This window comes from Phasianus colchicus, chromosome Z, assembly GCF_987193195.1.
Source record: "Phasianus colchicus chromosome Z, bPhaCol1.hap1.1, whole genome shotgun sequence".
NCBI lineage: Eukaryota > Metazoa > Chordata > Aves > Galliformes > Phasianidae > Phasianus > Phasianus colchicus.
The window spans coordinates 69,608,217-69,625,431 of record NC_143476.1 but is presented as its reverse complement, the minus strand read 5'-3'; the positions used below and the strand labels follow the sequence as shown (position 1 = coordinate 69,625,431).

The window sequence follows — 17,215 nt, the reverse complement described above, 5'->3', positions numbered from 1 at the left end:
TCGCAAAGAATCTCCACCCTCTTGTGTGGTGAGTATTTGATTTATGGGACCAGGAGAGGTGCCTTTAGCCACCTCACTGCTCAGTGTGGTGTAGTTCCTCAGCCCACTCTGCTGCAGTTCTGTCTGCCTTCACTCTGCAAAGCTGGCCTTCACTGCTATCTCTGCAGAATCAGCCGATAGCTGCAGCTGCCTCATCAGCTACATGTACACTGCCAAATGCAGGCCTTGACACCAGGGGCAGGGGCATGTGTTATTGCATGGGCCCGTGCTGTGTCCCTGTGGCATAAGACATAGCTTCCATTTGTGCAGAGTCCTTTCCAAATGCATGCAGTGCTTTGGGGGCCACGTTGTCACGTGCCACTCTGGAGCACGTATGGCCATAAGGGTTTCAGTTGAGCCGAGAAGGCCTGAAGATTGCACAGAGCCTTGTAGTATGATTTTGGAAGACTCTGTAGATGCCTGTCTGATTATACAAACTGCACTCACAGTTTGGCCAGCTGGTATGGACCAGAGAAATTTGGGTAGTCTGCAAATTCATAGGGCCTTCAGACACTCAGGGCGTTGGGCCCTGTTCTGCTTAGGGGTGGAGGTGTGTTCACTAGGGAAAGAACTGTTCCTTGACATTACTTCACAGCATGGCTGTGGTGAAGGTGGGAGAGATGCTGAAATTCACAGAGGTGAAATTGATAGCACAGTTCAGTGAAATTCTTAGAACCAGAGTAGCACTCAATAAATGATTGAGAGAAGCATAAGGCAGTCACGTTCACTCATTTCATTTTTTATGGTACTGACAGAGAATGGATTGTATTGATGCAAGTTGTTCTAGGTAGGATTTTTGAAAAAAACAGGCTTTTGTCTCGCTAGGGCCTCTGGAAAATTAATTTGTACTGATTCAAAGTGTGAATTTAAGGTTAAACTGCTTTATATTGTTATGTATAACGATGAGTTACAGAATGAAAGTGGCCTTCATTCAGGTCATTTTAATGTCAGGGTCATTGTGTCCTAGTATCTCACTTGTTGATAACCATATCCTGTAATTGCTTTTCTATAGTGATTAAGTGCCGTAACACCTCTAGTCAGTTTGACTTTCTTCACAGCTAGATACTTAGTCATTTTAGAAAATGAGACATAAGTTCCTAAGTAACTTAGGTTGCTTTTGAAAATTTAGTTCTGTTGCAATGTTTGAAGTATTCAGCTCCATAGCAACAGCAAGGAATTGTTCCTTATATTCTGTTTTAACTAAATGGACTAAAAAAAATGACTGGTTATCAATTTTGAATAATATCAGTTACATTACAGGAATAAGAATAAACTTTGTGATATTGATAAGCAATTTCAGTAGAGGATTTTTTTCGGAATGTGTCATGAAATTTTAGGTCTCCAAGGTTTTAATGTTTTGTGCGAAAAATCATAGGAATTAATTAGCTGTGCTTGCTCTTGCAAATGGCTAAAAATTATAAAACAGAGTTATTGATTTTGTTTTATGCTGTATGACCTTCATGAAAAGATAACATAGTGTCTCCTTGTTGTATGAAATTAAATAACTAAGACAAAAATGAGATCTTTTTATAAGAGTAAAGTTAAAATGAAAAAATTAAGATTTTTTTAGTGCTGCCATGATATTCAGGCTAAATAAAGTCTTTCACATTCTGAAATGATGTTTAAAAGACATGCATTAAATTGCTAAGAGTGTAAATTTAATGAAATTCAGAGTTTGAATGTCACTTTTATAAATCCATCCAGAGTTCAGAAGCATACAGTGCAAGAAGATCGAAATGTTTTTTCATTGATTCCGTGTGGAAGAGTGACTCTTTTTTTTACCCCACTTTAATGTGGGTCAGGAATGGGATTTAAATCCCTGATGGATAAGGACTGTGTTAATACCCAATCTTCTCCATCCGATGGAGGGCCTTTCCAGGACTACTACAGTTGACTCCTAGTGTTTCAAACAGACAGCTGTTTGAATATCACCATGCTTGGACATTTTTGTCTCTAGCTTTGTTATCTTTTGGAAGAATGTAATTCTGAGATATGGTGGAAAGTGATTCCATGAAATATTTCCTTCTTAAAAGTAATATTATATAGTTGAGGTCTATTTCTCAATGATAAGCTTCGATGCTGAAAAGTTGTCTGTCTTGTGGTGGTTTCAGTAGGTCCTGTGATGAATTAAGACCATCTAACGAAGTAGAGTACCTGGATTTAAGTGGCAGGAGATAAGTAGGATACAGCCACTGATTTTCATTGTGTAGTCATGTGCTGCACAGTGAAAAGAGTCTGTGCCATTATTCAACCTCTTTGGTCAGCTTCATCCATCAAGTCTCTTCTGCAAAGATTTTCGACCTTGCTGCAGTATAAGACAAGATGCCTAATAACAGAACTGTCTATAGCAACACCAAAGAGTCAGCTTTTCTGTCCATGGGCTACATGTGTGCTTTAGGTAATTTAGAACTTGAAAACATGATCAAACTGAAAGGTTAAACGCAAATGAAAAGTCATGTATGAAACACCTTGAAAGAGAAAGCTGTAACATCTTCATAGGCACTTCTCATCCAAATTTCAGAAAAAGATTCTGCATTTCTGTCATCTGCACTGAGACAGGATTTGAGAGCTCAAGGATATACCAAATATCTCCTCACTTCAAATATGCTTCATGACCCTCCTTTTTGCTACAACACGAATTTATCATTTAAACTGTGTGTGTTACTCCAATCTATAGAGCTGATTCACAACTAAGTTTCCTTTGTTTTGTGCTGATGTAACTCCATTGAGATCATATGGATATTCCTTGTCCCACGTGGAAGAACAGATATTTCATGCTTAGTTAATATTCCTACTTCTCTCCCCAGGGTACCTATCTTCCTTTGCTAAAAATTCTTTTGAATGCTCTAATTAAGAATAAAATCTTTTTTGAATATTAATTAGCTTTTCATCGTCCTCACTGAAAATATTTAACTCAAAGCAATTTCCTGGTAATTATCTCTTGATTATAACTTTGAGAAGACTTAACATTTATTAGAATAAATTCCAGGTTATCAAATAACATTTCCTTTTGCATGTGTCCAGTTAATAGCAACTTCAGATAAAAACACAATCAGCAGTAGTCATGAAGAGATAGGGTTTTTTTTTTATTTCTTAGGCTTCCTACTTACAGAAACTGTCTTTCCTTCTGTAGCTTTCCCTCTTTTGCTGTTTTTTACTTTCATGATTTAACTGTATGGTAGATGACCATGTCCCTCAAGCACACAACTTCATTGTCTTTTGAGTCTACTAGGCCTGTACAAACAGCTTTGTACAACTTTATATGACCAGGATTTTTCTTTGTTGCCTTTTCCTGGAATGGTGAGGTAGGACATGATGCCTGTCTGCTCCACTGCTCTTCCTTTAGTTTTCTGTTTATTCTGTGACTCCTAGTTAGGTATAATTGAATGCATGACCAAAGCTTTTCTATTTCCAAATTTGTTTTGAATATTTAAGAGAGAGGAAGATTTAAGAAATTTGAATTTCATGCTATGTAGCATGTGGTATTTTGGACGAGCAGCAAATTCTAAAGACATCATGTTTAAATTCTTTCTATTGTGAGGTAGCTTTCCACTTTGTATACATGGCCATAGGAAATACCCTTAGAAATCTGTAAATGGGTGAAATTCCCAAAATAATCTGTTTGAAATGTTTTCTAAATCAGGATGTGAATTGAGGACTTTAACTCCCCATGTGAATAAAAGAGGATTTTTTTGAGCTTTCAGGAATACTTTGTGGCACGCTGCTATCATCCTCTGTGCCAGCACAGTCATCATCTGTGCCTAACAGAGTCCTGTCGGAATGGAAGCAACTGCAACTGTAGCCCATTGCAGAGTCCTCACCCTTCCAGCCTAGTGCTCGGCGTTATCTTGAGCTTATGAGGTTATCTTAAGTTGCCCTTTAAAGCTTACTGTCTTATCCTCACAGCACCATTTACAGGTTTTGTTACTAAGCTAGGAGCAGTAACTGTTCTCACAGCACTGTGGAAGAACATTTGCAGGACTTGATTTCATATGACAGATTTCATAAGGATCTTGGGCAGAATTCCTTACCAGATTCACCCGAGTTTTGCGTAAATGCAAACCCTTACTGTATGTTTCTGAAGGGAAGAAGAAGCTACACTGACTGATTTCACTAAAGCTATCTGATACTGCTGTAAGAGAGCAAAATCATTACAAGTCCCCTTTGCTTCCCTGAGCTTGACGAGCTGCTCTGTACAGCTTACCAGCACAGCTGTCAGAAAGGATTGTTCCTTACTTCCAGCATGGCTAACACGTTGCTAGCAGCCGGCTGACGTTCCTCTCCTGCTGACTGGTAGTGCCCACTCCACCAGGCACTTGGTCTGCTTCCAGCCACTATTTATAATCTGAACAGCAGCTGCAGAGACTCTGCTTCATTCATGTGTGTCAAGTCTTGTGGAGCTAGTTACTATTACCAGATGCCAAATGTTGTAGTGAAAGTACTCCAGTCTCCATTCAACCAAATTTCTCATTTCTGTCATCCCAAGACAGTGACGCTCATCGTACCTCTGTAGTGCAGATCAGTGACACCTACAGAATGTACTTGCCCCTGACCAACGGTTTGCAACTGTGACTACAGTAGAGTAGGAAATCCAACTTATAAATTAATTCAGATTAAAGCATCATATCTAGTATTTAAGCCACAGAATAGTAATTGTTGCTGACTGGGCAGGGTTGTGAGGAGGTGAGCAACAGTAATAAAGCATAATTCTGCACACCCTTTATTTCTGTAGATCTAAAGTAAAGCTTAAACAGTGTTTTACAGGGCTGATATTGCCTACAGTACAGCAAGTAATGAATAAGCAATATCTCAGAAAACATCTCTTGATTTGGACTGCTTTTGTTTCTTTGTTTTTTGAAGGCATCTCTTGAAATAACTTCATTCTGAATACAGCTCATTAATGTGTGCTCCCTGCCCCTGCCTGTGCAGGTCTTCTCCAACTGTCTAAACATGGTGACTGGAGATTTTAGGATTAATTTTCTGTAAGCGACCTACTTCACAGAGAAAGATTCTCATTTATAGCTTCTGGCACTCTATTCAGGTCACAGATGGACAGATAACAGAGCTATTCCTCAGTGACTTACTGGAGTTATAACCAATACCCAGTGAGAACAAAGATCAGATCAGTGTTAATTGGTCAGAATGCCTAAAGGTGTACAAGATCATTGAATCCTACTTTAATTCTCAGGGATGTCTCAGTTATGTTATAGGATACTAGACAGTTCTTTGCTGTAGGAGCATGTGTATAGCAGGGATGAAAGTACTGTATGCTACAGAAGTTAAATATCTGATGTTGAAGCCTTTGCCTTGAAGGTGGACACCATGCACTGTTCTGGCTGTGGAGGTCTCAGATACTACCCACATTAGAGATTTGGTCGCCAACAGCAAGGATCAGAGGTTTGGGGAGTGTTTACTTGCTATGAAGTGCTCACAATCCCATGAACAGTCATCACTGTGAAGATAATTCTACTTACAATCAGTATGATCTAAGCCTTTTTTATGGAAACAATTTTTGTACATTGTGGTCAGTGAAAGCAATAATACTCCTGTTTTATTGTTAGCCATTACAGGCCCATTTTCTCTCTTGTACTTGGTTTATATTCCGCCGCTGTAGAAGCACTGATGCAGCTGTTTGTAAAGCAGCTTGTTATCCTGTGTTTGGACACTCAGAATTTTCACAAAGGAAATAACTAGGCTTCATCTTCTGCTACAATACTTGGAAGTGTTCAGTAGAACTTTTCATGATGAGAAACAGGCAACAAGCAGAAGTGTGAAGGATGTTTCTTTTTTTGAAAAACCATCTTAAAACTTTAAGTGTGCCATGAATCCAATGTTGTTAATTGTGACAGGCCTGAAGAAATGTGTATTAAAATCGTGGCAGTGCCAGTAAAAGAGTGCATGGCTTCCAGAACAACAAAGAAACATATTTGTTAGGCATGTCAAATCCTTAAGCTGCAAATATGTTTGTGCTAGTGTCACCCTGTGTACACAGACTGCTCTTTGAGCTGCAGTGCAGAACAACTTTCAGTGTTCTGTCAGGAGCTGCATTGCTGTTTGGATCACTTTCATCACTGGATGCATTTCATTTCATATGAGCAAATATATTTGGGTTTGTTTCAGACGTTTGCAGCCATTAAGACTACTGACGGAGCTTTGCTGGTATTTCCTATGATGCAGTCTGATACATTGAGGGCAAAATCAATTCCTTTTAGCAAAAAGTGTTTCAATCAGTAGTTAAATAAAAGGCTTTAAAGAGTACGTGTAGCTCTCCTGTACCTATCCTGAGGGACTGCAGTGCTAGCCATGGGCTTGGTTGTGATTTTGGATTACCTGTGTGTGTGCTTTCAGCTTCTGAACCTGTGTGTTTCCCACCCGAGGTGTCAGCCCCAGAGTTTTCTCTCCTAAGGGAGAATTGCTGTGGAGCCTAAAGTTTGTCTTTCTCCTTCTTTACTCTGGAGCTGTAGATAAATTTGAACCAATGTAGCCCTACAGGCATAGACCTTAATGCAGGTAATTTTAGTATGGTTTGAGAGTAGCCTGCTGTACGTTTTCTTTTATCTGTTCCTAAAATAATTAATTTAAATCTAAATAAGTCCAGTTTTAATGAAAATAATCCAGAAAAGAAGCATACTTCTTTTTTTCTCAGTATATTATTTGAAAAAGTTAAATCAGCACTCCTACAATTGGTTGCAGGCTATTTTAATCAGATTATGATTTTAAGAAGTATGGTAATACAAAAAATAATCCATGCCTTTGATTCTTTGTTTTCTCATATTGATATCCATCACGTTGTATTTATGTTGGAGAATGCGGACTTTTATGAGAAGGAACAGGATAACCCTAAATAATTGAAAAATCAGTTTTGTATTTGACAATACACAACAGACTAATTTAAGTAATATACTTCTATTTTATGGAGCAATCTGTAAAAGATATGAGCAGGATTCTTGTCAGGATGGTTAGGGTACTGAGCAAAGGTGAAAGTGAGACACTATGAAACCCACTTACATGTTTACTCAGCATTGGTTTGGACTCTGTCTTTTGAGATCTTCTCAGCTTATAAAAGCTTACCTGTATCATTGTGAGTATACAGAGTACAAGCTAAACCCTTCATCTCCCTTTTAGTGTCTTCAGTTGTGATATGAAGTGGTTAAATGGTTCTCCTCTGTAATAATAATAAGATACATAGTTTGTAATCTGCTGTGTTCAGTGAATACAGTCTTGTGTGTGAGTGTAATTCTTCTTGAGGAAAGATCAGTATAATGATACATTTTGTAAGCACACAGTTTGCTACTTGTCCTGCTGTACTGAAGCTATTGAATATAGCCACTTACTTGCATGAACCTGTTGGTGTGGTCATTTGTTTGCAAGATCAGAACATCCAGAAGGAAATGGGAATGTGATGATGAACTAGAATTTTCACAGAATTCATTGATATGCTGTGCTATTGTAGATGAAAATTTGATAAGAGAAACAGAAGCATAGACATTGCTTCAAAAATTTGTTCTCATCTTTAATATGTGAGTCAGTGTTACCTGATGAAATGGGATTATTGTTACATTAGTTCAGTATTTAGAATTTAAAATTTCTGGTGGCAAACTTCTAACTAGTTCAGTAGTTCATGCAATGCTAGAACACTTCGAAAGAACCCATGTTCTTCTTCTGAAAGAACTTGTATTCTTGTTCACGGACGTGTAACAATATGTTTGGAAGAAAATGCTGGAGCATGGAAGAATCAGACATCCTGTGTTAGTGAAATAGTAAATGTGATCTGAATGAGCAATGAATATTACTTGGTGGCTGGCTGGCTTTGAACAGCTCAGGAAGTTCTCTAAGAATCATCGTGTTTCTGAAACATGCTTTTGTGGGACAGGCTATGCATATGCAGTTGCAAAAAAAGAAACCTAGTAGGTAAAATGGTGGCAGAATGTTTCATTGCAAAGTTCAAATAAATCTATAAATTTAAATGCAAAGCATAATTAAACATATTGCATTATAATAATTAGAAATAGACTATAATAATTACTCATAATTCACCATATATGCAAAGTCATTTTGATCAGATTTACAGATCATTGGTTTTCAATGATGCTTTTAATAGTAAGCCAATTAGACAAAAGGAATTATTTTCTTTCTGAATGTTCCATGTAGATGTGCACCTCACATGCTGTTGTCTTTATAAAAGTAAACAATGATCACCTGTTTGAATACTAATACATTCACCTGATATGTCTGACGGTTTTTTTCCTTTGCATACTAGTGTAAGGATGGAGTCTACAGATGATGGATGATTAATTATTTTTGAAAACTAAAGACCTGTATTTGCTCAGATAATAACTAAACTGTAGGCAGGAATTGTTCCTCCATAAGCTGCTCAGTAAACCCTACCACCAGAATCCAATTTGCGGTAATGGAAAAATATCTCTGTGCTTCTTGATCTTTAGCTTCTTTGCCAATATTACTGAAGTATAATTAACACTATTATGATGCTGAAATTTAAGATCTTCAAACTTTAAGTATAAATTAATTTTAAAAAAGGAAGTATAAAGTGTATGTCAGTAACAGAAGGCTTGCATTAGGGCTACTAAGCTGTAGTTCCAAAGCACTACATTATCTCTCTTTATCTTGTGACAGATCTCTTTCTACAATATCTTTCATTAAGGAATGGATTGAAAAAGCACTTAATATATATATGTTAAAATGATGACTAATTATATGCATATTGTAAAATGACGAGGTATTGCATTTGGGAAGTTGGTGTGTATTTCATCTTCCTTAACATTTTATTAAAACAAATAGCTGTTGAGCTGGGAGATGAGAGGTTGTTTTCCAGCAACGATATATTTATATTAAAAATTCTGTTGATTACTATTTTTTTGCATTTAAAGCTTGGGTATTTGAGCACTTGCATTCTCATTTGAGCATTTAGTCACAGAGGTGTCTGAGCATTCTCATTCTGTTCTTGCAGTTCGACAATCAGCAAGCATTGGGAGGCAGAACTGGCCACGCTCAAGGGTAATAATGCTAAGCTCACAGCAGCCCTGCTGGAGTCCACTGCCAATGTAAAACAATGGAAACAACAGCTTGCTGCATATCAGGAGGAAGCAGAACGTCTTCATAAGCGGGTAAGTTAAGTCAAACAGTCAGAGTCATTGAGACGGAACTACTGGTGAATATATTTACTCATACTGAAATAGAACTAATAAGCGTAATGTTGAAGATTTAGGTAAATCTTTGACACAGACAGTAATGATCACTTCAAAGCACATGGAGTTTCTCGGGAAGTTCTTTTCTATCAGTTCCTTTTCTGTAGAGGATTTTTCAGCAAAAGTTACCTAAGCTGTGAACCACAGAACATCTTTGCCAGCATTCACTCTTCATTTTAAGTCAGCTGCATCATATTTGTTTCAGGGCCTTCTCCATAGAATGCTATGGAGTCATTACATTCAGTGTCCTCTTGCCTTTAAACCCATAGAAACGTGACATCAGATCTGTAAATTAAAAAATCCTCTTGTTTCCAGAGGTGCTGAAGCCCAACAGCTTCCTTTTGTCCTTGTACCCAAAGAAAACTCAGCATAGGATCAAGCTCACAGTGTGCAATTAAAGATTTGCTCCTGCATTCATATAAAAGGGACAGGATCCCATTCTTTACACTTCTTTGCAGAAGTCTTTTGCCAAACCAGAAGGTAGAGCATAGTGCAGGTAAGAGCAACAGTCTTCCAGGAGTAATAGAGTATGCAAAGTTGAAGGCCGCATTGTGAAAACAAGTATACATTTTTTCTTCTCTTTTCCTATGTAACACTTAATATATTGTTATAAATCATTCTTTTTTTATCCACATGAATTTGTAATTGTAGCTTAAGACATATTTCTGTGCAAACTGAAGGCAATCATAAGATATGTATGGAGGAAAGATGTACTTGGGGGAAATTTATTATAGTTTTGTTAATATCAGGAGATTAACTTAAGTCAAGGAAAGAAAAAAAAACAAACAAAAAAAGGACCTTGTTGTGATTTAACCCAGCAGGTCACTGAGCTTCACACAATTGTTCACTCACTCTTCCCCTTCCCAGCGGGACGGGGAGAGAATAGAAAAAGATGAAACAGAATTTGTGGGTTGAGAGACAACTATTTATTACAATAGAGAAAAGGAAAAGGATAATAATTATGACAAATGGATATGTATATATATATATGTATATAATAAGTGATGCATAAGTAATTGCTCACTGTTCCCCAACTGATGCTCAGCTAGCCCCCTATCAGCAGAAGGGAGCAAGATGAACTCATACCCCCTTCAGAACTCCTTCCACTTGATGTCATATGGTATGTCATATGGCAAGTTTAAGCCAGCTGTCCTAATTCTCTTCCTTCCCAGCTCCTTGGACCCTTTGCTGAGAATGGCCTTGGCTCTATGCAACACTGCTTAGAAGGCAACTATAATCATTGGTTATGTGTTATCAACATTGTTTTTCTCCTAGAAACAAAACATAGCATCATACCAGACACTTTGAAGAAAACAATTCCATCCCAGCTGAAACTAAGACAGATGGAACTGAGCTTGTTTTTAGCTTGGAGAAGAGAAGGTTCTGGTGAGACCTCATTGTGGCCTTCCAGTACTTACAAGGGGTGTATAAACAGGAGGAAGAATGACTGTTTACAAGGATAGATAGTGATAGGATAAGGGGGAGTGATTTTAAACTTAGAAACGAAGGGTTTGGGTTGGATGTTAGGAGGAAGTTTCTCACAGAGAGGGTGGTGACGCATTGGAACAGGTTACCCAGAGAGGATGTGGATGCCCCATTTCTAGAGGCATTCAAGGTCAGGCTGGATGTGGCCCTGGACAGCCTGGTCTGGTGTTTGGTGACCCTGCACATAGCAGGGGAGTTGAAATTAGATGATCACTGTGGTCTTCTTCAACCCAGGCCATTCTATGATTCTGTATACTTTTGTGCATGAAAACAGTGTTTTTGAATAAACTGACAGATGGGAAAGGTCAAGTACAAACACAGCAGACCTTTTAATTTGATTTTATATGCTGAACTCTATTGGACAAAATAAGATATGGAAACTGTGGTTAGCCAAATTGCAGAAGGTTCTCTCAGACCTGCACTGAACCTGTCCAGTGAAGGCTGTTAGTAGTCACTGAGAAGTTTGACAGAAAATAACCCCATTTGCGTTCCAGCTTGTCCTCAGATATCAGAGAGTGTAGGGGTGGGTAGGCTTAGATTCTGGGCGATGTTCAGTTCAACACTCTAAGTCTGATCACATTCAGTATAGCATTATCACAATTATGGATTCATAAGTAGCACACTGCCCAATTCATCTAGTCATGTTCAAATGGGCTCTCACGATGCCCCTTGAGGAATTTGTCTGCATTCAATGAGAACTCTCATGGCTGGATTAGTGAACAGTGCAGTTTATTAAAGGAACAGGAATACAGGTTATTTTGGAGTGCTGTTGGTAAATGAGCTGTGTGCGAAGCGTTTGAGGTTGACTAAAAATAAGAATAGTGTGGCCAACTGCAAATGCATTGAATTAGGGAATAACTCTGTACAGCGTATTCCTAAGTTTCCCATGGGCAGCACTCAGCATAACTCTGTTTGCAAGTGTTATCCAATGGGTGTCCTTATGGGGAGGAAGGGAAACTCAGCCCATTGACTGATCTTGGAAGTCAGCAGTGGTATCTTCCTTTCCATTTCTCTCCTCCTAAGGCATTTGTATACTATTTTCTTACTTTAAGGTGAAGCTTGAGTGACTCTAGTCAAACAGAAAGGTGGAAAACTGCTGGTTCATGGCTGTCTCAGTACAACAAGGCAGGTTATCAGTTCCAAGGTATCACTGTGTCCCCATCCCTGAAAAGATTATGGAGTCTGGCCATGGGTCCTCCACTCTGCTCTGCCCTCCATGCTGCTTTTTCTTAGTGTCATCTCACCTCATGTTTGCTAACAGCTAAGATTGCAGGTCACGTTAGGGAACAATCATGGAACAGGTTATCCATCACATTCCACGCTGGGGTGCAGTTTCTGTCAAGAAGTGGATATTTCAGTATGTCACTTCCAGTAAATATTCCACACAAAAGCAAGCATCCTATTGGTGTGAGAGTGAGAAATTCTGCAGGCTGCTACTAACCTTATTCTAACTCCAGAAGAGTAGGAAGAATTCCCATGACTTGAGAAACCATAGCAAATATCAGGCTGTTGGGAATTGTCTTGAAACAAGAATCTTGCAATCCCAGCTAAATGAGTTTAATTGGGAAGAATGACATTTTGCAATAGACCCTAACTGCATGTGTTCATCTGTCTAGATGAAATGCATGAAGTGTAATTAAAACTGGTGCTTTTTTTGCAAATTGTTTTCAATTCAAGAGATTGGCAGATGATGGCAAAATTGCTTTGCTCCAGAAAGATTCTACTGAGGCACAAGCTCAATATATGTTTGTGTAACTTCAGTGGCAAAGAGGAGACAGTGCAGCTCTGATCCAACAAAGATAAGAAAAAGTAAAACAGAACAATAACAGTAACTGAATTTTCTGCCCACTGCTGAGAAACCCATGAGACAAGATGAACAAGTTGTGATGATAGATGATCCCTTTTTCTTCATATTGCTGTACTGCTAATGACAATCACTATTAGCTACATTCATTAATAGATGATTATTTGTAATCATTGTAACCTCTGCCAGACAAACTTCCTGCACTTATTTTGTATTTCTGAAGGAAAATAAAATTCTGTAACATGGGATCATCTACACTGTGCCCTTACAGTCATCATCTACATGCTTGTATTAAAGTTTCAAATAATTGTTGACCACCAGACTTACTGATGTCTTGCATATCTCTGTGCTTATGGCTCTCAGGTGTGTGTAAATTATTATAGGATAGTTCATGAAGAGTACTGCTCTGTATTGGAATTGCTTTAAGAGAAATATAGGCTTGGCTAACACTGTAAATCAAACTCTCTAGGCAAAAATGTGCATTGATCATCTCAATTCGTTACCTGTATAGAATAATACAAAAGCTGTTCTACCCTGCGTGTTGAAAACTGATCTTTCAATTTGAAACAGTGCTCCATTTCAGAAAGAAATTGTGATACAGATATTTCTCCATTACACATACAGAAAATGTGCTTGTGAAATGCTGCATCTGGATACTGTTGGCTATGGTATGTTCAGTAGCAAGGAGTGTTATGAAACTGTATGATGTAATCATTCTGTTTGGTTTACCATAGAATTACAGAATTACAGAATGGCTTGGGTGGGAAGAGACCTTAAGGCTCATCCAGTTACAATTTCTTCCTAACCTCTAATCTAAATCTCTCCTCTTTTAGCTTAAAGCTGTTAGACACTGTGACAGAGTGTCTCTCCACAGCTTTCTTCTAAATCCCTTTCAAGTACTGGAAGGCCACAATGAGATCTCCCCACAGCCTTCTCTTCATGCTGAACAAACCCCTGCTGCTTCAGCCTATTATCTTAGAAGAGGTGCTCCAGCCCTCTGATTTTCTGGACCTGCTCCAACAGCTCAACATCTTTCTTGTGCTGGGGGCCCCAGATCTGCATGCAGTATTCCAAATGAAGTCTCATGACGGCGGAGTGGGACAACAACCTCCCTATTCCTGCTGGCCACCCTTCTTTTGATGCAGCCCAGGATGCAGTTGGCCTTCCAGGCTGCAAGTGCATGCTGTTGGCTCATGTCCAGCTTTTTGTCCATCAGAACCCCCAAGACTTAGGTTCTTATCAATGAGTTCTTATCAAAGAATCATAGAATCCCTAGAATTGGAAGGAACCATTAAGGATCATCTAGTTCAGCTCTTCTGCAGTGAACAGAGACATTTACAGCTAGATCAGCTTGCTCAGAACCTGGTCCAGCCTGACCTTGAATGTCTCCAAGGATATGACATCCACCACCTCTCTGGACAATCTATTCTAGTGTCTTTTAGTGTACTTTACTGTAAAATTTTCTTTTTCTTATATCCAATCTAAATCTCCCCTCTTTTAGTTTGAAACCATTTCCCATTGTCCTATCACCACAGACCCAGCTAAAGAGTCTGTTCTCTTCTTTCTTATATACTTCCTTTAGATACTGAAAGGCCACACTCAGGTCTCCCTAGAGCCTTCTCTTCTCAAGGCTGAACAGCCCCAGCGCTCTCAGCCTTCCTTACAGAGAAGGTATTCCATCCCTTGGACCATTTTTGTGGCCCTCATCTGGACACTGTCCAAGAGGTCCATGTTTATCCTGTACTGAGGATTCCACACCTGGATGCAGCACTCCAGGTGAAGCCTCACCAGTGCAGAGTAGAAGGGCGGGATCACTTCTCTTGCCCTCTGACTCTTCTTTTAATGCAGCCCAGGATGTGGTTGGCTTTCTGGGCTGCAAGGGCACATTGCTGGCTCATGCCCAGCTTACAATCCACCTGTACTCCTAATTCCCTTTTGGCAGGAGTTTGCTCTATTCTCCCAGTCTGTACATGTGTCTGATATTTATCTGTTAAGCTGTGGAATCCATCTCCCCTGACATGATAGAAGTTACATATCATGTCTAAGATAGTGATCTTTTTTTAATATATATAATTCATATAGAAACAAAAACGTAAGTAAGTGCACTATGTAAGAAAACTTAATAATATAGTCTGTGAATTTGCTTCTGTAACTGCTTGTCCATCTCCGTAAGATAATCATCCAGATAGTCCTCTACAAATGCTTTTAGTCAAATGAGACAAAATCCATCTTCATTTCACAGTACCACAGAATCATTTTACATGGAAGAGAACTTGCAGCTTACCTTGGCCAACTCCACACAGAAAGCATGGCCAACTTTGAAGTTAGACCCAGCTCCAGGCTTAAGCAGGTTATTCAGGACCAGGATTGAAGTCCTGGAAAATGGAGAATCCAGAGTGCCTCTGCATAACCTCTTCCAATGTTTTTCTTCCCTGTTTTCCTAATATCTAATTGGAGTTGGCCATGCTGAAACTTGCATATGATACCAATTCGAAAGTGAAATGCTGTTTGATGCAAAAGGAACTGTGTTGAAAATGGGTGAATAAATGATTTATAGAAATACTTACAGAAAAATTTACTTCAAGGAGAAAGAAAATTTTGGAAATTAGTTTGCATGTTTAGCTGCAATGTAGTTGTTGTTTTATATGCACAAGATGGCTATTACATAATCTTGCCTGCTGGAGAAGAAAGATGTGAGTACATCTCCATGCATTAGATAGATATGCTCACTTATAAAGGTCATAGTTTTGTACAGAATAGACCAGCTTTCAAAATTAAGAACTGTACTTCCAGCTCTAGCTGCTATGTTTAGTGCAATTTAATAATATATTTTGTGGTTTATGTATAATTCAATTGTGGCTTTAGGTTTGGTGCCTGAGTCATCTATCTGCAAGACACGGCAGACTCATATCTTCTGTCAAGAGTGGTGGGGGGAAGTAATGCAGTGTATATTAGTAAATATATATTAGTACATTTTATGTTATTATTTCTGTTTTTAGTTTTCTCTTCGAATAAATAGCCTTATAGATAGCTGTATTTACATAAATAGTTGCCTCTTTATATAAATAAAGTCTTTTTGTTGCTAATACTATTTATTTAGGAAGATCTTATGGTATCTTTTTCATCAGTTTCAAGTTTGTGATAATTTACTTACAGACATTCTTTTGTTTTACTTTATATCTCACTCACAGTTTCTATTATTCTCATTCACTGTGATAAAATGAATCTTTTGGTTCATAGAAACATAGGGGTTGGAAAAGTCCTTCAAGATCACCATGCCAAACCACTAACTTACCTACTGAGTCTCATCACTAAATCTTGTCTGTTAGTGCTGCATCCGAATGTCTCCTAACTACGTTCAGGAATGAGAACTCCACCACTTCCCTGGGCCCATGCTTGGCCGCCATCTCTGTGAAGGAATTCTTCCTGCTGTCCAATCCAGACCACCCATGGCACAACTTATTATGGCCATTTCCTTGCATCCTAACTTGTTACCTGAGAAAAGAGACGGACATCTGCCTTGCAGCAACCTCTTTCAGTATTTTTAGAGAGCAAAGAGTTCTCCCTTGAGCCTCCTTTTCTCCAGACTCAGTTTCCTCTGCTGCTCCTCCTTTTTTTTTTTCTCTAGTAACCCCAATCAGCTTTGTTGCTCTTCCCTGAACGCATTCCAGTGATTCCATATCCTTGTAGTGAGGGACCCAAAACTGAACACAATTCTCCAGGTGTGGCCTCCCCACTGCCAATTACAGTGGGACAGTTCCTTATGCCTGCTGGGCGTACTGTTTCTGATACAAGCCAGGATACCACTGGCCTTCTTGGCCACCTGGGTGCACTGCTGGCTCGTGTTCAGCCAGCTGTTGACCAGCACTCCTGGGTGCTTGCTACGCAGCTTTGCATCCTCTTTTCCCCAAGCCTATGCTGCTACATAGATACATTATGACCTGGCATTTAGCCTTGTTGAATGCCATACAATTTAATGCGGCCTGAATCAATTCATCCGGTCCAGGTCCTTCTGCAGAGCTTCGCACTCTCATGCAGTACTCGCTGCAAGCTTTGCTTTTTAAGATGTTTTAAATTACTTTAAACCCCACAACTCTACAGCTTCCTGAAGGGAGGTTGTGAAGAGGAGGGGTTTGGCCTCTTCTCCCAGGCAACAGACAGGACCTGAGGATATGGCCGCAAGTTGTACCAAAGGAGGTAGACAACTTGTCTAACTTCAGGTTAGACATGAGGAAGAACCTTTTCTCTCAGAGAGTGGTCAGGCACTGGAATGGCTGCAAAGGGAGGTGCTGGAGTCGCCGTCCCTGGCAGTATTCAAGAGGCACCTGGATGAGGAGCTGTGAGATATGTTTAGTAGCTTGTGGTAGCAATGGTAATGGGAGGATGGTTGGACTAGATGATCTTGCAGGTAGTTTCCAACCTTGCAATTCTATGATTCTATGATTCTATGATTTTTTATTCTGTACCTGCTTTAAATTTGACTGAAGTAGCTTTTCTTTGTATAACAGTTTACACTTTCTAAAATGTAGAGACAAAACTGTAATGTCTCTGTATTTGATTTTGATGGCATAAAAAAAAAATCATTGAGCATTTTTTTCCTAATTAAGATTTTCTCATTATCAATTCAGTTTCTCACATTAAACCACATTTATTTGCTTTCTCTGAGGTTTTTATCTTCTTT

General features: G+C 39.0%; 1 protein-coding gene across 1 annotated transcript in view; it reads left to right on the top strand.

The window, feature by feature from the left end:
• HOMER1 (homer scaffold protein 1) overlaps positions 1–17,215 on the top strand; it is an 89,404-nt gene that overhangs the window by 57,129 nt on the left and 15,060 nt on the right. The window contains exon 6 of the mRNA XM_031610165.2: positions 9,008–9,164. Within this exon, the coding sequence (XP_031466025.2) occupies positions 9,008–9,164 (157 nt within the window). The remainder of the gene's footprint in view (positions 1–9,007; positions 9,165–17,215) is intronic.